The sequence below is a fragment of the Carica papaya genome, chromosome 5 (genome assembly GCF_054855325.1).
Source record: "Carica papaya isolate Zhongbai chromosome 5, ASM5485532v1, whole genome shotgun sequence".
Taxonomy (NCBI): Eukaryota; Viridiplantae; Streptophyta; class Magnoliopsida; order Brassicales; family Caricaceae; genus Carica; species Carica papaya.
The window spans coordinates 41,051,231-41,072,162 of record NC_142313.1 but is presented as its reverse complement, the minus strand read 5'-3'; the positions used below and the strand labels follow the sequence as shown (position 1 = coordinate 41,072,162).

General features: G+C 32.4%; 3 protein-coding genes and 1 long non-coding RNA gene across 4 annotated transcripts; 1 reads left to right on the top strand and 3 right to left on the bottom strand.

Moving 5' to 3' along the window:
* Positions 1-622: 622 nt before the first annotated feature.
* On the top strand, positions 623-5,862 carry LOC110821195 (P-loop containing nucleoside triphosphate hydrolases superfamily protein). Its single transcript, XM_022050935.2, has 12 exons — positions 623-883; positions 3,301-3,686; positions 3,918-3,997; positions 4,106-4,157; positions 4,245-4,286; positions 4,405-4,483; positions 4,563-4,594; positions 4,700-4,768; positions 4,970-5,044; positions 5,137-5,253; positions 5,339-5,389; positions 5,496-5,862. The coding sequence occupies exons 1-12, from the start codon at positions 676-678 to the stop codon at positions 5,637-5,639; spliced, it is 1,335 nt and encodes a 444-aa protein (XP_021906627.1). The 5' UTR covers positions 623-675; the 3' UTR covers positions 5,640-5,862.
* A 292-nt stretch (positions 5,863-6,154) lies between these two features.
* LOC110821112 (uncharacterized) lies at positions 6,155-6,690 on the bottom strand. The gene is made up of 2 exons (XR_002541009.2): positions 6,550-6,690; positions 6,155-6,379 (listed from the first exon to the last, which is right to left on the bottom strand). It is a non-coding gene; the product is annotated as an uncharacterized LOC110821112 (long non-coding RNA).
* Positions 6,691-8,534: 1,844 nt separating this feature from the next.
* IAA15 (indole-3-acetic acid inducible 15) lies at positions 8,535-9,878 on the bottom strand. The gene is made up of 5 exons (XM_022050803.2): positions 9,568-9,878; positions 9,284-9,468; positions 9,081-9,192; positions 8,915-8,976; positions 8,535-8,802 (listed from the first exon to the last, which is right to left on the bottom strand). Exons 1-5 carry the CDS (start codon positions 9,792-9,794, stop codon positions 8,765-8,767), a joined length of 624 nt encoding a protein of 207 aa, XP_021906495.1. The 5' UTR covers positions 9,795-9,878; the 3' UTR covers positions 8,535-8,764.
* A 3,755-nt stretch (positions 9,879-13,633) lies between these two features.
* CTF7 (protein) lies at positions 13,634-19,493 on the bottom strand. The gene is made up of 7 exons (XM_022050813.2): positions 19,229-19,493; positions 15,878-16,062; positions 15,430-15,685; positions 15,255-15,350; positions 15,055-15,123; positions 14,395-14,744; positions 13,634-13,905 (listed from the first exon to the last, which is right to left on the bottom strand). Exons 2-7 carry the CDS (start codon positions 16,045-16,047, stop codon positions 13,764-13,766), a joined length of 1,083 nt encoding a protein of 360 aa, XP_021906505.1. The 5' UTR covers positions 16,048-16,062; positions 19,229-19,493; the 3' UTR covers positions 13,634-13,763.
* Positions 19,494-20,932: the final 1,439 nt, after the last annotated feature.

Below are 20,932 nucleotides of genomic sequence, written 5' to 3'. Positions count from 1 at the left end.
TGCTATCCAAATTTTTCGTTAAGCTTTTCGAATTAAGAAAAAAGAGAACATCATATCAAATAATATAAAAATTATTAGTATATATAAAATTATAGTAATTAAATTAAATTAAATATATAAAATATAATGAATAAAAAATATTACTTATTCTTTTGTTTATTTAAAAAAAAAATCACCTGTACATTTAAGTTTACTTAAATTTTTATTCAAATAATTTATAATATAAAAATAAATATTAATTATTTTAATATTAGAGTGTAAAAATAGATCCCTATTTATCATATCCTTATGGAACTTAGAATAAGACTACAAGATAAGAAAATATAATTAAAAATTATTAATAATAAACCAATATTTTGTAAGAATTTATAAATTCGTCACGATGCAAAAAATTAAAAAAAAATAATAATTAAATTCACTCCCGGGCCAGAGTGAGTTCAGATTTGCAGTTATAGGATCGGGTTGAATCCAAGAAGCTAAGCCGGAACCGTCCTTGCCATCCATAGGTTCTGGAGTTATTCGCGTACTGCCACGTGGATAGTGATACGAAGGCGAGGGTAATAATGTAATTTCATTGGATATGAGAAGTGGGTCGTTCTTAACCAACCCATTGTCATCGCTGATGTGTCTTGCTCCTCTAGAAAGGAGGGAGAGAGAGAGAGAGAGAGAGAGAGAATGGCGACTCTGAGTATTCTATCGCCGTGGCGGGCGACCTCTTCACATTATAGTATTAGCAATTACAGTGGCGATAGGAACAACAATTTTAAAATGCATTCTTTGTCTAATCATCACCGTCTTTCTGCTTTCTCTTCTCTCCTTGCAAGAAACAAAACAAGCTCCTTCTCTAAGCTTCCTCAAATGTCAACCTCTTTCTCAAATTCAGGCGAGTCTCTGTTTCCATTTCTGTTTCTGATTCAATTTTGACATATGTATACTTGCATTTCTTTCATAATTGATATCTGTGTGGCTGTGTAAATTTTTTTGTGTAATTTTTAGTTTGTTTGGGAATTATCATCTGTTTGGTTGCGATAAATTATAAAAATATAAGAAAAACAAAGGTAGCGGAAAACTTGACTAACGGATTCTCTTTTGAGTCGGTTTTCACATGAATTTTGGGACAACTTTGGTTGAATTTTTGCTTTGTATCTTACTCGTGCATTATTGTTGAGTAATCTGTTTACCTTTTATTGGTGCTCTAGTCGGTGGCTGTTTATTACTGGTTCCTTTGATTTGGAATGAAAATAACGAGAGTAGAAATGGCACGTTTTGTGATTTTCTGGATATAAAAAATTTGGGAGGCTTTAGTCAATTAAGTCAGATAGTTATCCTTGTCGTGGTTCTGTTAAATGTATACCTATATCTAATCGAGGTATATTGAAGAAAAAAAACATGAAATTAAATAATTCTAAAGTCAGTGAGGAACGGGAATGAGAATGATTGAGGAAGAACGTGATATTACTAAGTCAAACCATCAAGGAAGGTAATGAATCCTTATAATCCTACATCTGAAGGAGATGGAGAGAAAAAAGGCTTGGAGATCATACAGGACCAACTTTTGATGCAACTTGTGGCTTTATAGAACTCTTTCAAGAGTACTACAAGAACGGATTTTAAGTTTTTAAAGCCATGAAGAGCTATTCTTTTAGATATCTTCCAAATATTGTGATTTTTACTCATAAATTTAAACGTTGTTGAAGTGTTTTTGAGTAGTCTCAAACAAATGTTATTGTTCACAGAAACATGTAATTTTCATTTAGAGACATAATTATTGGTCGAAAAATATGGAGCCTCTAGGAATAGTAGACAACATCTAATTTCACAATGCAGCTTGGATTTCCAATTTAAACGCTATGGATATCTTGTGTCAGTTCAATTCCTGTAATTTAGTGTTTTTTTTATTTCTCATAAGACTGTTAGCTTTTAGGCTATCATCTTTAATTTCTAACTTTTTCCATAATTTTTAATTTTTTGGTCTTGAATGTGCATGTATTTGTATTTGGAAAACTTAGATTCATTTGAAATAAACTGAAAACTTTATGTAAAATACCAAAAGGTCAAATCAGTGAATTGTCATAAAAATAAATCATACAGTCTGAATTACAATAAGACCAAACAACAGGACTGAAATTGAACTTCCACCCTAAACAGACATATGCTCTCTGCCCTCATTTCTTCTATACATCACCCATTGTTTTATTTTATTAATTCGTTATAGCCTGCCACAGAACGTTTTTAGAGAGTGGACAATTACCAAAGAGCAATTCTTAGGAAAATCTTCAGATATGCTGTTGAAAATTTTAGTACGACAGACTTATGATTGTGGGAAAATAGGAAAGTGTTTAACATGCCTTCAATTCAATTGACTTCAGTTTATTAATTTCTTCGATTCCATAAACGAATTTTAACAGGTTCCCTTGAATGAGGTGCGTTAAGTGAAGATTAAGAGAGAAACTTCTCCACCCAAGAGAAAAATTGAAAGAAAAAAAAAAGATAAAACAAAATAACTGCTGAATGCCATTTCATCATAAAATAGATACTATATGTGCTAAGTATGGAGTTCACTTACCCAGAATATGTTACTTATGGCAGTAGGAAATTCTACTTTAAAAGTTCAATAAATATTTGTTCTTCATCTATATATCTGCAATGTTGCTTGTATCTGCATGTATGTAGTTAGAATGTAAGTTCAGAGGTTTGAAAAACTGAGACCTATTGTTGGTGCCCTTCCATGGATTGTTATATAAGTTTTTAATTGCGGTAACCCACACATGCCCATGATGGAGGTTATTATTCCCCTTTGCAGTTTAGTTTGTTATACATTTTGTATTCTCCCTTCCCTGATTACATTCATCTTGTGACTACTCAATCTATCAAATCACCCTTCTGCTCAAAATATGCGTTAGAGCTTCTTTCCTTGCCGGGATGCTTATATCATTTATGTTGCAGCAAAGCAGTCTCATAGCTTGCTTAGCCATGAGATGATGGAGTAGTTACTTCTCAATCTGCAATTTTGGTGGTGTGGTACTGTGTATATGTTTTACCGAATTGTTTATTTCTGGCTTGTAATTGGATATAACACAAGGAAAAAAACATACAATTTGTATGTTGGAGATCCTATAAAATGTGAAGTTTCTGCATTAACTGTTATTATCAAGTTTTCTTTGTTCTGATTGTATGATTTTCTGGTTGGTATGCTAGCTGCATTTAAAGATCTAGTCACCATGTAAATTTTCCTATTGCAGCAAATTTGGATGATAGATGACCTTTTTATTTAAAAATTTTTGGGGTTTCTTTCTGCAGGTGGCGGGTGTCCATGGTTGCAAAACAATTCAATGCCTTATGACACTGCTGCTAGAGATGGACGGAAGCAATTCCCGTTGTACTCAGTTTTTCCTGCAAAAGCAGCAGAAGTTTCCTCTGTACAAGACCTTTTCGAATTTATTTGTGCAGGTCCTCTCATTGAAAAACTGGGCCTCACCCAGGAAAAGATCTCAGAATCTGTTGACAAGTGGTTAGCATATGGGCTGCATCTTTGTAGATTATTTCAGGTCAATGAATTGTACCTCACAGTTCCTCAGAAGGCCAGATTTTACCATTACTATATACCAGTATTCTTATGGTGTGAAGATCAGATTTCTCAGCATAGATCCAAATTTAACGATGGAGAAGATATACCTCCTTTGGTGGTATGTTTGAAGCTCTTTTTGCCAGTAAACAACCTGTATACTTTTCCAGTATATGTTAAAAGCCTTTTGGAGATGTGCATGATCTCATGAATGAAGGATTCCTTGAGACAAGTGTTTCATTCTTTTATCGCCTCAGCAACTGAAAAAATGTTAAGCTATTGGATCCTTGTTTGTTTATTCTCTTTTTTCTTTTTTCTCTAAATGATGCTGACATCTGTTTTAGTAATGCAGATTGGTTTTAGTGCACCACAAGGTTGTGGAAAGACTACACTTGTCTTTGCTCTTGATTACTTGTTCAAAGTCACTGGCAGGTAACTTCTTAAGTTATAATTTAAAAGTAATTTTATTTGCCAGTTGCCTTCTGGTTACATATCAAAAGAGAGGAATAAAGGAAGTGCTAACAGCAATTCAACTTCCAGGAAGTCTGCAACAATATCGATTGATGATTTCTATTTAACAGCTGAAGGCCAGGTGATGCTTTTGGGAAATTATAGGCCATCTTTCTGTTTTCTGTGTGGTTTTCTCATGATTTGACTTTGTAATTTATACAAATTGTAGGCCAAATTGAGAGAAGCAAATCCAGGAAATGCTCTTTTAGAGGTAGATAAGAGGTTGAATTCTTAATATTTATCAACCTGAAAACAGTTTGGTAGTTATTAAAGCTACCAGTGAAATCAAACAGTCTTTATCTTACTATTTTCTTTTTGTTTGTTTTTAGTTCCGTGGAAATGCTGGAAGTCATGATCTTCTATTCTCTGTTGAAACAATGACTTCTCTACTCAACATGACCAAAGAAGGTGATATTCTTGTCAGCTTAAGTTTCTGTCCTTTCCAAACAAGACTAGCATTTTGAATGATTTCGCTGACTTCATGCAGGTACGAAGATGAGGTTACCCCGATATGATAAAGTAAGTGGCTGTACTGTCATTATTGGTTTGAGTTATCAGGGTGGTGGGAAGGGGAAGGAAACAAAAGATATTTAGTTGCTAATGATAAGCTGCTTTTTTCTGCAGTCTGCATACAATGGGAGGGGTGATAGAGCTGATCCTTCAACATGGCCTGAGGTTGAAGGGCCACTAATGGTGAGATCAGCTTCAATACAAAGCTAGCCACCTTTTCAATATAATTTTAGGCTGTCAAAATTTAGGCTGTAATTTTGGATTGAATTTGCCTGATCTTTCTTCCTTAATTTTTCTGTCTTCCTAAACCCTATTCTAGTGTGCTATAACGAGGTAGGTTTTCGAAATACTGACCATTGACACATTTTCAATGTGGTCATTCAGGCTATTTTGTTCGAGGGTTGGATGCTTGGTTTCAAGCCCCTTCCAGTAGAAGTTGTGAAATCTGTTGATCCTCAGGTTCTCTGTCCATTGTTAGGGGGAACAACATTGACATTACTGGTACAGATTCATTATTTCATTGTAGCTCAACTTGATGTTTGATTTTGCAGCTGGTTAAGATAAATGAAAATCTTGAAGCTTATTACGATGCTTGGGACAAGTTCATAAAGGCATGGATTATCATCAAGATTGACGACCCAAGTTATGTATATCAGTGGCGCTTACAGGTTGGGTCTTACATACTTTCTTCTGTATCTGATTGCTATGTAGCTTCATAAGCATTTCTTGTTTTAAAATGGGTTTATTCAACAGGCTGAGATTGCCATGAGGGAGGCAGGCAAACCTGGGATGTCTGATGAAGAGGTAAGCTCGTCCATATACATTTTTTCCCCAATCTTCTGTATTACCTTTGAAAATTATGTGGAATGTATACTGAAACGAACAATTTGTTTTGCTATGTATTTTGCAGGTGAAAGATTTTGTTTCACGATACTTACCTGCGTACAAAGCTTACCTCCCAACTCTTTACTCTGAAGGGCCAAGAGGTTCAGATCCATCGAGACTCCTACTAGTCGAGATTGATGAAGAAAGGAATCCCATCCTAGGTAACTAAATCATGGGTCAGGGTTGAGGATTCTTTTGAAGTCCAATTTTGATTATTTGCAGTACAGTATGTAACCGATTGGCACATGTGTCTGTAAATAGCTTCTTCATAGTTTTGAAGTCAGTTTAATTGTGAATTTAATGGGTTAATACATGTTCTTACCGAAGTAATAATTTCATTTTTGTTATCAATCAAAATCTCAAGGGAATGTCAGAAAACCAGATTTACATTAGCCAGGGTTTTTCAGGTTAATGTAACTATGTAGCCATTTTTTTTGTGATTGGTAGATCAATGATATAGTTGCGAGAAACTGAAAGCATCTTATAACTTAGTTTATGGGTAGTGGTGATTGGTTTGTCAGTTTAAACAGAATATTTTTTGAATTTAACGACTAATTAACTTAGTAGTTTTAAATATTTGAATATGCGAATGTAGAATTATTAAAATCGTAACAAGAAAATCATCCATAATATCTGTTTTTTGGTTGACAAAGGAGCAAAATTACAGTACGAATAATCCCAGAATATGTAAAGATAAAGTCATATTAGCACGTAAATAGGGAGTTCCATGAGGTGTAAAGTAGAGAATCAAAGACATGCTTGTGAAAATGGATTAAAATTTATTAAATTCCAAATTATAATGACAAAACATAAAGATGGCAGTAGATCTAGGCACAGCAGCAGCAGGTAACCTCCACGCAACACTCACACGCCTCATAGCAGCAAAAGCAGCAGCACAGTGTAAACAAACTGCATGCACCCATCAAATTGTGTGTGTAAATATGTGTGTGAGCATAGATTTACGTATACATATATATAAGAGAACTCAAACCAAAAAATAAGTAAAGAAAACAAACAAAAGCAAAATCATATAAAAAAGAAAGAAAGAAAAAAGTGATGATGTAGAAAATATTTCATACAAGGCATAGAGGCAGCCTTTATCCTGATGGCGTCTCTTGACATGATCATAATATGACATCTCTTGTTGTGAAGGAGCCTTCATTTTCTTTCCTTTTCTCTCTTTGGTCTTGTTTGATAGCAGCTTTCTTATATGTACTTGTATATGTGGTTTATATCTGTATATCTACACATTACATTATATACTAACACAAGGGTTTCACAGGGGAGCTTAATGGAAAAGGTTGGATGGGTATTTATTGTGGTAGGTAATGGATATTGGATCGTATAGTAAGCTTCTCCCTCTCTCGTATTCACCAACACAAATTTTATTCACAATTATAATCTCACCAACAACAACAGATTCAGCCATCCCTTATTAAGTGTGCATGATAAATGGTCCCGTCCCGGCAAATAAAATGAATCACAACTAGGTTTTAGGTTTTGTTTGGATTCAGGAGGATGGAAGGTAAAAGCAAATTGATTTTATTTTCTCTTTTACTTGAGTTCTCTCTTTGCTTTATCCCAACTTTCATATAGCTTTTTTTTTTTTTTTTTTCTCTTCAATTCATTTCCCTCCGTCCAAACATGGTGTTTGGATAAATGAAGCGATTTGGACACCTACCCTTTCCCATGGAGTTGTAAAGAAAAACTACAACCACATAAACTGGAGATAAGAAGTTAAACCTGACCATATCTTACCCCCACACCAAATTTACAGTCCCCTAATCTTCCTTAAAAAAAAAAAATTATAATCCCAAATCTAATACTTCAATTTAAAATTATGTTCCTAAACAAAAAAGTTAGTTCTTTTTACATGTTTCTTAGCATATTTCATCTTATTCTCAAATAGTCATTATTTATATTGTTTAAAAGTCAAACAGTCATTATTTGTGTTTATTTCTTAATATTTTTAAATTTTAATCTTATGAATTTATAAATCTTAGATGCTTATAATCTAGAACAAAATAACCCAAATGAAATGGCTCCTAAATTTTTCAAACAATTAATCAAATCAATTATTTCACATAAATTTCTTTATATATATATATATAGTTATATAAAGACTAAAGAGAGATTTGGATAGGAGCCTTGCCGACTGCATGGTTGATCTAAGGTTCTTTTTTTTTTTTTTTTTCACATGTTTGGTAAAGCCTTTGTTCTAGTTTCTTGGCCCCTCACCACGCCTTGCTCTAAAATTTACCAGGTAATTTTGTACCTACATACACGTATACACACACATGTATATATTGTTTCTGTACAATGTCACTTCAATGTCACCGTTCAATTTTGTTCTTTTATATATATATATATATATATATACATGTAATAATAACAATAGCACAAATTTGCAAAGTGACCAGATTTAGCATGAGACAGGAGAGTCACAGGCTGCCGTTGTCGGTCAGGTGATCTTTCTCGTGAGTGGAAAATAAATACAAGGCTCTAGAATTTTTAATCTTTAATTACTACACTAATTATTAATTAATTAAAATCAGTTAAAAATTATAAAACTAATTTCAATAATAAAAGTTTATGAATTTTCTCTTATTTCCATTAATAAATTTCTCAAGTCGAATCCCAGAAATTTGTATATTTGGAAGAAATTAATAATTTTTTGTGAATTTTTATTTCAAAATTTATACGTTATATATTGAAATAATTTTGTTTAATAAGTTAATTTCTTAATAAGATAACTCATTTAAAATTTCTTTATGAAAAATTAAATTTTTTAATCATCTTTTAAGGAAATTTTCTTATATTTAATTAAATTAATATAAATTTAGAACCTATTGCTGGTCTGAGTAGGTAACTTCATGTTCTCTATTCCAAATAATGAAAATTCATACGTCTTACCAGACCCACCAAAATCCAGGTCTCAAATTAGGAAACCATTTACTTTTGTGTGTATATTACACACACACACACACACACACACATATATATATATATATACACACACAAGAGGCTTCAATCAGACTATAAGGAAAGAATGATAGTCCTGAAATTGGGATCAAAATACGTATTATAATAATAATAATAATAATAATACATGGTTATAGGTTTAATTATCTCTCTGTTAATTATTTTATTTAAATTTCTAAATCAAATCAAAACTCTCCACTCACCAAAACAAAATGGTGCATTAAGAGAAAACTGAACCCTATGTACACAGCAATATTAAAATTAACATTGATTATAATCCCTAAATTATCACTATTTGTCGTTGGACCCTTTTCAGCTTGTGCTTGAGCATCTTGGAGGTGTCCCTGGAGCTGCATAAATTGAAAAAAAAAATTAATATATATACACACACACACACATAGATACATAGATACACACATGCATATTTATACATACACACACACGCATAAAGAAGCAACTCACCTAACCCAGTTGCCTCTTTGCTGTTCATCAACCTCAGCCGCTTGCATGATTCAACAAACATTCTGCTCACAACACAAATCAATTCCCACTTATTAATATTCTTTTTTTTCCCTTTCTTTCTTTCAATCCAAACAAAAAAGAAACGAAAAGAAAAGAAAAAACTTACTTCCATGGCACATCCCCAACAAGCATCCAATCACCATCTTTATCTTCATAAGTAGGAACATATTCCACTCCATTCACTTCATCTATAATCTTCTTTTCACTCACAAAATTACCTGCAGTAACAAAAATCAAATCTTACTCATCAATATTTTAATAACCCAAAATTACTTAAACAAATTCGTATACATATATACACACACTTACGTATGGTTAACCAAGAGAACATATCCTCTAGAGCAGTCAAGAGCTGGTTATAGCTGCTGTACAGCTCAAGATCCACTTTTCTCAGATAAGGAGCTCCATCTACCGCCACCTTCACGTATTTACTACTCTTCTTCATCGCATTCTTCCTGTATGCTCTCACCGGCGGCCATCCTACCACTTGTGTCCTTTTACAAATCAATACATTCATCAATTCATTCATGATCTACCCCACACATACATATACCTATATAGACATATATATATATATATACACATTAACTTACTTGGATGCTGGAGATTTAGCCAAGCTGGAGATATCGTTATCATTTTCTGATTTACAACCAGAGGTCCCGAGGTTTAGATCAACAGTCTCCAGAAACCCACGTTTCGTACCCGATTTTGCTCCCCCATCAGCTTTCCCTCCCGGAAAACCTAAGGTCAACTCAGTTGCCTCGAAAGTCAACTCTTTGTTATGGGATTCCGGCGAAGAACTCCCGTTTTCTGGTGACATTTCTTGCTTCTAGTCTAAAACTTTTTGTGGATTCCGAAAGAGAGTGTTTTCTGCAAAAGTGAGGTCTAAGTGTTCCAAAAACGTTCAGGTTTGTGTTTGACGAATATACACATATATATAGAATATAAAGGAAAAAGAAGGTGGCCGGCAAAATGATGGAACCATACCTAGATCGACACGTGTCATGATAATAGCGGTTGCGATTTAGCCACGTCGAAGGGGAATTCCCGTGTGAGATTTTTGAGTGCGTTCAGATTTGGGCCCCCACTAGGTCGGCCCGACCCAAGTCATTTTCATTCTATTTATAATCACAATAAATAAAAATATATCTTTAATTAATATATTGATTTTTCTTTTTTTTTTGCATCTTTCAAGATCTTTTCTTCTAGATGGATGAAGTCTTTTTTTACTCTCTGTTTTTTTGTAATTTATTAAATTATTTTATGGGAATTTCGCTATATCTATTTTTTATTTAAATATCCAATATAATAAAATTAAATTGCCGTTAATCATAAATAATCATTAATTAAAAATATAAAATTTATTAATTAGAAAAAGCACGGGCCCCTGTGTTTCCAGTTTAAAAAAAAATTAAAATAAAAAACAAGGACAACGTGGGTCCCATGATTACCATGTGACAAATGTCTCTTTGTCGGAAAGCTTTTCCCTTCAATTATTTTATTTAATATTTGAAGTAATTTAAACTAATGGTGGTGATTAATTACTAATTCTTTTAAAAAAAAAAAAAAAAACTTTTATATTTTAAATTCATATATTTTTATACATAAAAATATGCGATTTACATAAATATATGTGATTTTAGAGTTATTTATAATATTTAAGAGTAAATAAAATAATTTTCTAAATGTCATAATTGTTTTTATAACTTCAAAGCATATATGGGTTATCAGTTTATATACATTTAACTATCATACATATTTGTATACATAAATATAAAAATAAAAACTATAAAAAAAATTTAAATATAAATATAAAAAAGTATATCCTAATATTTACTATAATTATCATCGATTTAGAAAAATTTAATCGACATCATTAGATGAAGAAATTTTATCCCGCGTGATCAATTAGATCTTAATTTAAATCAATATTATATTATATTATATATATATATAGAAAACATTTGTATACACTTCAATTCCAAATATTATGTTTAATATGGGGACCCAATTAAGTAGACTTTGTCTTTGTGTATTATGGAGAATCATAGAGTTCGATATAGAAAGGAGAAAGATCAAACAAAGGAATCAAGTACTTGAAGAATGGGATTTAGTTGCTTTTCAACATTATCAACTAATTTATCATTGTGTGCCTCACCTTCCAACAAAATAAGAGAAGAGATCATCATTATACTTGGATCATCTATACATATATATATATATTATGACAATACATATCAAGTCTAATTTTAATTAAGAAGGAAAAAAAAAAGAGAATCTAAACCTTGGCAATTGAAATATAAATTTTTATATTTTCTTTCAAAATAATACATAACTCAAATTCAATTTCTTATTTTTTAAAAAAAAAAAAATCAAAGTACCAACTATATATATGATATATACAATTGAAACAATATTTATACATGGTCTAACATAATTAAAAAAAAAAAAAGGCAGTGGCAATGATGAAATGAGCTTTGAGAGGCAATTTAGCTTAGAAATTAGTAAATAAAACACATAAAGAAACTTTAGGATGTAGATGTCTCACACCCTATAAATACAATCACTTAATTTCTTGGTTTGATGAGACAAATTAATTTCTAATTTGTTGGAATCATTCCAAATTTTATTAATAGAAAAAAAAAAATACCCATATCTTTTTATACATCAATTATAGTTTCTAGAAAATACCCATGTTTATATATATATATATATATATATATATATAGGACTGTTTATACTTTAGGAAGAATTAAAATTAAAACCAAATTGCACACCACTGATTGGATGTAAATGCAATTAATTAATCATAGACTCGTGTATATATATATATATATATATATATGTAAATTAAGCAATTAAGTGGACTTAATGGCAGAGAATTTTTGATTCCCAAATAATGGTTTATTATTAATATTTTTAAATTCAATTGCAATGAGCAAGAAGCTATCTATCAGATCAGGCTTACATCGGAAATGGAGAAAGATAAGATTATGTTTGTAACAAATCCACACCCACTAAAACAAATCATAAAGTAATTTAAAAATAAATACCAACTTCATTATGTCGGGATCAAATAATAAAATGTTAGTTTAGTTAGTTGAAGATTAGATATTTTTAGTTATATTCCAACCGAGACATATTAGATTCTGCTCCTGACTCCTCATCTTAATTAATTAATTACTTAATTAATTAAATTTGTCATGATTAAGAATCTGAGAACGTGGGCTTTGCTTTCTTATCCTGATTATCATTTTTCAGTTTGACCCGCCATTTTTTTATTATTATTTTTATTTTTGGACGACTAAAAATGTATATAGACAAAGTGAGTAATTTTAAAATAAATTATTGTATTTTATAAAAATTAAAATATAATAATAAAAACGCATTCGATCATCTTAAATGTGTTTTAACATCTCATTTCATTTATAAAAGAAACACAAAATTCTCATTTTAATGAGCCTTACATCAACTAAAATTTCAAAATTCTTATGTATAATAATTAGATAGCGAGAACAAGTGAGTCGAAAAATTTAAATTTTTTTTAATGAACCTCTCAATCGCGTTATGACTGTATCACCTCAAAATAATATATAATTCTAATTTTTTATTTTTTATTTTTCTTAATGAATTAAATTCAATAAAAATGACTTTCTTATCAAATATTCTTACATGAATTTTTTTTTTATTTTTTATTTTGTATTTTGCCGAATATGCGTTCGTAATTTTAAAGAGATTAAATCTAAGATCAGAGACTCATGGAGATTTACAGATATGTAGATGGAGACAAATTTAAAAGTTAAAAATGGAGTTTGATTCCAACATTGCATGGGACTCATCAATGAAGAGGAAGAAAATTTTCGTTTGGAGACTTTGTGGTTAAATGAAAAGGATTATCATGGGATTTTGGAATCATCTTGGGAAAAGATGCAAGCTCTCTCTTATAATAAAGTGGAAAGGAAAATAAAGGCTTGTCCAAAGGCACTATCTCTATGGCATAAAGAGCTGATTGGCAATGTACAACATAAGATTGTGAATGCCATATGCTTTTCCAATGAGTTACATCGAAAGTTGGAGGTGGAGTATTTAGGTGAAAGTGTACAACAGAAGAACCAATGTGGGCTCAGTGGTCCAAAGTAGATTGGCTTTAGTGTGGGGATAAAAACATAAAATTCCTTCATGCTAAAGCTTCAGAAAGACCATCTTTAAAATAGAATCTTCTGTATAAAAGTGACAATAGAGGGAGTTGGGTTTACTGAAGCCAGACAAATTGAAGATATCTTCTATGAGTATTTCTCAGAAATCTTAGAATCTTGCTAAGGTGGTTCATTCATCTCAACCTCCTGCTTTCACTCTAGAGAAGCTTATTTATAACAAATAATGCTCTCATTGCTATGTATTATCAGAAAACTAACCAGGGATGTACCCTTTGCTCTAGAATTGGATAAAGACAGACATATGATAGAGTGGCTTGGCTGTTCCTATAAAACATGCTCTTAAAACTTGGGTTTTGATGATGGAATGCACAACACCTATTTCATATTCTTTGCTGATAAATAGAAAATCAACCTCTGTTATTCATCATGTAAGGAGTATTTGCCATGGTGACCTTTTATCCCTTAATCTTAACTGAAGTTTCTTCTCTCACAAAAAAAAGAGTAATAGCAATGATTTTTTAACATTGATAATAAAACGAATAAAAATACAAAACAAAAGTAGCATACTAATATAAACGCAAATAAAATTTTAAATCAAATAAAGCCGGTGCATTTTTTGGAAGTAGAGGTATCTACCAGCTTGTATAGTCAGTTCTATACACCAAGAAAGATGGAGTTCCAATATAACTGGATGCTAATGCTTTTCCAGCTAAGCTTGGCTGGGAGAATGCCAACTCCGATTTCTCCAGAACAAACCCTTTCCAGAAACTTCTCCTGCACAAGTGAGTTTAAGAAACTAATCAAGCACAAATCATATCTAACAAGTTCACATTGAAATCCAGCCAACAGTTTCCTAATCATGACATCGATTCTAGGCTCAAAAAGATTATTGAAGGGTTCGCTTTCTAGCTGGGTTAACGATTTTGGCCTAGTGGTCAGGATTCCATCCATCTGTTATGGGAGAACTACGGTTCAAAATAATGCAGGCTAGTCCGCTAATGATAAACAAATTTCATGTAACAAAAAAAGAAAAGACTGCATAACCAAAGTGCTGGTGAGGCATCCTCCATATGTGAAGTTTGTATGAAAAATTTGAGCCATGACTAAACTCCCTAACGATCAACCAAAAAAAAGGCAGTCATTTATGCATATAAATCAGCTAGATTTATAAAATAAATGCATAACAGTCGCAACGACATCATAAATATCTTACGAGAATTAGGGTGAAAGGATCATATCATTAAATTAAGGTGACAGATTTACCTCAAGGCATCCAGCAAGCAAGAGGCAACACCTTTTCTTCTGTTAGAGGGTGTGACCCAAATGGCTCTAACACCACAAACAGCAGGTGTAGCTTCCCTCTCACACAAAATTACTCCACTGTTATCCCCATTGGACATTTCAGGTTGGTGAGCAGAACTAGCTCTTTTCATGACTTCCCTCTTCAAAATAATTTCCCCAAATTGGAGGGTGGCTGACTTCAATCTTTTTTTGTTGATGTTATCACCTGGACATTTTTCATCATCCGAACAAGAAATGACTTTGAACGCCTCCTTTATTGATTCTGAAACTAAACAGCCAACAACTCTTTGGGAGGAAATATACAGATAAACCTGCAAATGTATTAGGGATTAAACAAAACAGAGTCTGCTAGTAAGTACAGAAATACAGCCAGAGAAATTAAACACGTAACACAGATATTAATCCGATAACTAGAAGATAAAAGAAGAAGAGAAACAACATTGAAGAAAACAAACCACAAAGAGATTTGAATGGTAGTAGAGAAGTGATGGTTTTAGAAAGAAAGGAAAAAAGACAAATTGCTTCAATATGCTATGATGATCACTCTGCACCACTACTGGAATATGCAAAAAAATCCAGCTGTTCGTGGTAATTTATAATCTATTAATATTTAAAAGTTACCTTACAAAGCTTATGAAGAATCCATCCCTCACCAAGCTCTATCTCCATCATTTTCACAACCTCTTTAACCTGCCAATATAATTTTTTCCAGTAACCATACATTTATTGCTAGACCAAAACCATCTTTGTATGATAACAAACAAGAGAAACAAAAAACTTAAGACTTAATGATCATGAAAATAAAACTTCACAATTTAAACCTTGTTTCTCTGTGCAGGAGAGTCACAATCTAACACCAAAACAACTCGTCCACCTATGGTGCTAGGGACAGAAACTACTCTTTCCCTGCGCCAACCCTGTAAAAATTGAGTCAAGAAAAAATGGCCAACCTAGGACCATGTTGAACAAAATAACCACAGTTTGCAAAAAATAGACCTTGAACTGAATTCCCCTAGTGTAGTCTTGGTGAAATGCATTGTGGTTCTTCTCATCCTCCTCTTCTCCAGGAGCATACTTGACTCCACATGTAGAGCACGTACGGAGAAGAAAATCAGATTGTCCCAACTCTAGATGGACCTGAGCATAGCTTCGCTTCTTGTTCAGTACTTTGCTAGCTCTTGCTGATTCCAGCCTCGAGAATAAATCTTGGGTTATGAGTTTATCATGAACTGATTCCTTATTTGCTTCACTTCTTTTGTCCACAAGCCAAATCCAAAAATGCAGAAACATAAGTAATCTCCTAATTGTCGATGAATCAGAAATTTCTACTTTCCTCTACTCTTTTCCGCCAACCAACAAGAAAAACCAAATCCCAACCAATTGGCTACCAACATGAGACTCAGAGATAGAAAGTTATGAAAAAGTAAATTAAGAAACTTAATACCCGTCATTTATTGAAGTTCTACGCCTGTAGGTATTGACAAATTTATGCTCACTCTTCTCCCAGATCACGAGTTCATCAACTCCTTCCTCAAGAATTGGAGGTTGATTTGATGGCTTTGGTACAGTCTGGGAAGGTGAACTTTTGAAGAAAGAACTGATTTTGGATTGCATGAATGACAATATGTTCTATTCAAACAAAAAGGGAGAAACAAATCCAAAAAAAGTTAAGTTACATATTAAAAGAAAAAAATAAAACTCCTACCTGAAATTAAGTTCATATGATTACAAACATATTGTAATATTTATAAATAATTTATAAAACACAAAATAATATTGGAATAGTTATGTGGAAAAACAAACCAAGAAAAGAAACGGTATACAGAAAAAGAAAAATGTCTCAACCAAGCGCAAAACCATCCATCCACACATACCAAAAGTTTTTTCAAGGCTAAAGAAGAGCCATGTTCCTCTCAAGGGTTTAAACATCTCCTAAAAAGTGATTGCATAGCCCATGACAAATTTGTGCATCCCCATTATAAAATAATATGCAAAGGGAAGTATCTAACATACATTTTTCTCCTATATTAATCATTCAAGAGGAAATATAGTGGACCATAAAAAGAAATGGACAGAAACCAAAGGAGCATCATGCTTGAGAAAGAATAAGATTAGAAACATGCAATGGACAGCAAGACAAACTATAAACATAGCCTTAAAATCCTTTATTCTAACAATTTAAAACATTTCTCATAATTCTAAACGAGAATAATCCTAATATGAAACTAGTGCAAGTAGTTATAAGCAAATGACAGTAGAGAGAAAGAGGAAGTACAGAAACAAAAAATTCAGCCTATCCTATTCATGAAAAGAGAACAAAAAAAAAAGACAAAATGATTTATTAGCAAGGAATAAAATTCAAACTTAAAATTTAGTTGCACACCAACAGACTGCTCTAAAAAATGAAGAAAAGAATGGAAATTAACAGCAAAGCCAAAGCATTAAGCCACTGATGCAATCAAAATGACAGCAAGGTACTCCAAAAATATGAAAAATATCATCCTTCAAACAAATTTGGATAATTGGAGCCGCAACCGACTTTATTGAAGGCGGACTCAGATGCAACAAGTGACACTGGTCAAATTAGAGTTCCAAACCTGTGAATGAATTGGACAGGAAGGTGTGAGGCACCCATCGGTGTGCACTAAATTATTTATAATCCTTGTCTGCGTGCAAAGTGTTTATGTCCTCATTTATGTGCACATGCACACGTGATATCCATATGCACATAAACTAAATGTTGGTTTGGGAAAATCAAATACACCCAAAAATGAAAATAAAGCTAAAAACAATGGAAGAAAAGGGATATAACTTAAACGAAATAATGAATCTCTGAATTCCTTTCTCCCTTTATGTAGGTGTATTCATCAGTCAAAAACCAGACTCAACTAGACTGGACCTAGCATCAAAGTAGCAGAAACATGTAGACCGAGGTCCAGACGAGTCAAATTTCAGTTTGAAGTGGTCCAGTTTTCGAGAACAGACCAAGATGTCAACACCCGTGCTTTTAGGTGTCTTTCCTTTCTACACGGTGTTATTCCTTCAATATTTGCCTCATATTTTTCAAGAGCCATTTCCTCCAAAGAAAAAGACACGAGTGACAAACACCAGAAATCAATTCAACAATAAATTCAAATGAATGCTATTAATAATAATAACAAAACAAAATAACAGAAGAAAGTGAACTGATACAAGTCATATCCCAAATCGTTAGTATATTAATAAAGCTACAAAGCAAGGACGTTGGAGTTATGGAATAGGAATCTTTACAAGGCAAAATCTGAGGGAACTCGTAAGCCATCTAAACTACCCATTCAAACTACAGCAAAGTGAAAATATAAACAAAAGAAAGGAAACAAAACCGTTACCAAACAGCATTGATTCAGTTACTCACCAAAAATAATTATAGGAAAGGTTAAAATGACACTCGGTTAAACAAACACGAAGATCTAATCTGAACCTTTAACATGGACTTAATTCATCAGCAATCAGTACAAGTAATGTTATAATAACAATCAACTCAGTAAATTTATTCCCAAGAGTTTTGTCAAAGCCTTTCATTTCTCAATGTCCAGAAACTGAAAAAAAAATAGAGGAAAACAAACTGGACAATGATACTGTCACAACATGGGTGACAAGGTGCTAAAAACATACTGCTTAGAAATAATTTTAACTTAAAAAATTGTTTGGGTCGCTACTGATCCTATTGGAAGGAAGTGGGATCTGGAATGTAAAAAATAAATGGGTCTAATTTTAGAGATTCCCGATTCCGACTATGATATGGGGTGGGAAGGTGTGAGGCACCTAATCCACAATATAAGCCAATAATTGACTTAATTTGTATGCAAAATTAAGATTCTATTTATGTGTAGGTGTGTGGTAGTAACATCATTCAAGAAGAAAAATTAGTAATTACAGGCCATATTTGGGGAAGAGGATTAAAATACACCAAAGGACATAAAAATGAAAATTAAACATAAAAAAAAAAAATTAACAACATTATATAGTCTTCTCTTTTCAGGCTCCACGCACACTCTTTTCTCCAAGCTCTTCACCATTTCTCCATTAATAATAGAACAAATGCAATACCAAGGAAATAATAGTGCAAGAACATTCAGGAGGAGCAAAATCACTTTTTTTTAAAAAAAATTACTTGAATTTTTTTTATCCTTTTATTACTTGTTATTTTTTAATACCTTTTTGTTAAAAGGAACTAAGCCTCCTAAACCAAGATACAAGGTAATATTCAAACGAAGTCTTAAATTAGCATATCCAAATTCTATTAGTCTAAGTGTCTTGATCCAGATGCAAAGAGCTAATGCCTTATCCTACTTTATTTAGTCCACAATCATTATTCTCTATACCCATGAAGAAAAGCAGTAAGTTTAATTTAATGCATTAGTTCATATGCAACCAACACTAGTGACCATTATAACCTTTTATTCTGTAAATGAGAAAAAAGTTATCAATATCACCTCTATGCAACTAAACAGAAAATTGATAATGCTTCTAACCCATATGACCCATGAATAACAACCCGAAACAAAATAGTAAACTTTGATCTTTTTTTTTTCTGAAGCTGCAAAATGCCAACGGTTCTCATTAATACTTGTAAACAACAGTGCAATAGCTTCAGCTGTAAAATCCAAAGCTCATTTGGACATTTCAACAAACACCTTTCAAGCGTACAAGTAAACCTTAGTAAATGGTTTGAACACACTCACTAATTACACCAAATAAACCATACTACCATTCAAAAATCAAAACATGGAACTACCGTTGGAGAGGAATGTACCTGTCTCGATATAGACCTTAAAGAAAACAAAGGGCTTGTCACCGGCGATGGACGCGAAAGGGAGGATTTTCAGTTCTTCCTCCACCCTCTCTCTGTTCCTCTCCCAGTCGCGTTCCCCTTCTGTTTCAGTATTCAAAAGCTTAGCTCCTCCCTCTCGGCCAGCCTCTCGCTTCCCCCTTGTTCACTCCTTTTTCAGTCGCTCTCCGGCAAACCCACCAACCTCCCCTCTCAATCGCGCTCCCTCGATTTTTCCCACCTTTTCGTTTTTATAATTTTCTTCTCTTTCATTTTCTTTTTATTTTTTATTTTTCTCTTTTTTTTTATTTAATTTTCTATTTCCTCTTTTTTTTTTAATTGTATTTTCTCTCTTTTTTTTTTTAAATCACCTTCATTTTTTTAATTCACATAATAATAATAATAATAAATTTAAATTTTAAGAAAACTTAAAAAATTAAAATTTAGTACAGACAAAATTAAAATATTACATATATTTATAAAATATAAAATGAGGATTGTATCATTTAATTTTGAAGCTTCTACTAAATTTTGAAAGGCCAGGAAGATATTGGACAATTGAAGCTGCTTCGCAGTGAGATATCTAAATTTAACCCACCAATATAATATTATTACAAGAATATCAATAAATTTACTCATTTTTAAAATTCTAATCATTCATTTCTAGCCACAAACTATGCACTATCATATTTAATAAAAATTAATTTACCTTTATCCTCCAACCGATTCCATAGCTACTACGTACCAAACAAATTCATAATGGAATTGGGTACAACTTACTTTATATATCACCGACCTAAACACCTTTCACACCCGTGAAAAACTATAAAAACATATGATTCACTAAATTTACCAATTCCTCACAAAAGAAAACTATATATAACGATTAGAGATATTAAATCGAATATTATACTTATGTAAGTAATCTAAAACTTATATTTTAATAATTGTCAAATAAAAATGTTGATCTTATGAAAAATTAAAAACTTTCAAACCATCGAATTTAAATTAAAACTACTACTAACAAAATTTTTGACATTCATTCATTAAATTTTGACTATAATCTTCTTTCAGGTTTGGAACCCTGACGCAGAAGAATTCTGAAAAATAGTATTACAGTGAACTTCAGACTGAAGACGAATCCAAGAAGCTCAATAGGCTAGTTTCAAGTTCGATCAGACATGAAATCAGGTATAGCCACCAGCCTAGATAGAACGGGTGGGGGAAGAAAAACTAGGAGCGAGCCACATTCAAGAGGATTGTCAAAGGCCCTCTCAAGAGAGCAATTTTGTCATTGAATCGATGGAGGGAAGACTCCTTCGGTAGGTGCCCCTTTTTTTTTTCTTATTTCGGCTTTGATTGAAAATACTAGACAAGAAAGGAAAACTTTCCTGCCTTTCAAGCCTTACTAAGTAAAGGAGGGTGTGTTGTTGGCTGCTTTAACCCCACTTCTGCTCAACATCGATCCTCTCACATACTTCTTCAAGCAGCGAAACACTCAATGCCCAAAGCAGTTACACGTTGTTAATTTCATACTCCTCCGATAGAGTTAACAAAGAGAAAGTGAATTGTCTAGTCTTACTGTCTTTCAAGACGATCACTGAATCTTTCACGATGTTTTGGTGGCAGGTACTAGTACATCAAAACCTTAGAGAGAAGTAATTCATACTAAATCTCTATATCAATCTA

What these genes read in the sequence shown, in the direction of transcription:
- LOC110821195 (XM_022050935.2), top strand. Translation starts at nt 676, where the DNA reads ATGGCGACTCTGAGTATTCTATCGCCGTGGCGGGCGACCTCTTCACAT. An exon ending in GGTTACCCCGATATGATAAA is followed by an intron (nt 4,595 to 4,699) that starts GTAAGTGGCTGT and finishes TTTTTTCTGCAG; the next exon opens with TCTGCATACAATGGGAGGGG. An exon ending in TGAAATCTGTTGATCCTCAG is followed by an intron (nt 5,045 to 5,136) that starts GTTCTCTGTCCA and finishes TTGATTTTGCAG; the next exon opens with CTGGTTAAGATAAATGAAAA.
- IAA15 (XM_022050803.2), bottom strand. Translation starts at nt 9,794, where the DNA reads ATGTCACCAGAAAACGGGAGTTCTTCGCCGGAATCCCATAACAAAGAG. An exon ending in GTTGGGGATGTGCCATGGAA is followed by an intron (nt 8,977 to 9,080) that starts GTAAGTTTTTTC and finishes TGTTGTGAGCAG; the next exon opens with AATGTTTGTTGAATCATGCA. An exon ending in CAAAGAGGCAACTGGGTTAG is followed by an intron (nt 8,803 to 8,914) that starts GTGAGTTGCTTC and finishes CAATTTATGCAG; the next exon opens with CTCCAGGGACACCTCCAAGA.
- CTF7 (XM_022050813.2), bottom strand. Translation starts at nt 16,047, where the DNA reads ATGCAATCCAAAATCAGTTCTTTCTTCAAAAGTTCACCTTCCCAGACT. An exon ending in AGAACTTCAATAAATGACGG is followed by an intron (nt 15,686 to 15,877) that starts GTATTAAGTTTC and finishes TGTGGACAAAAG; the next exon opens with AAGTGAAGCAAATAAGGAAT. An exon ending in CTAGGGGAATTCAGTTCAAG is followed by an intron (nt 15,351 to 15,429) that starts GTCTATTTTTTG and finishes CAATTTTTACAG; the next exon opens with GGTTGGCGCAGGGAAAGAGT.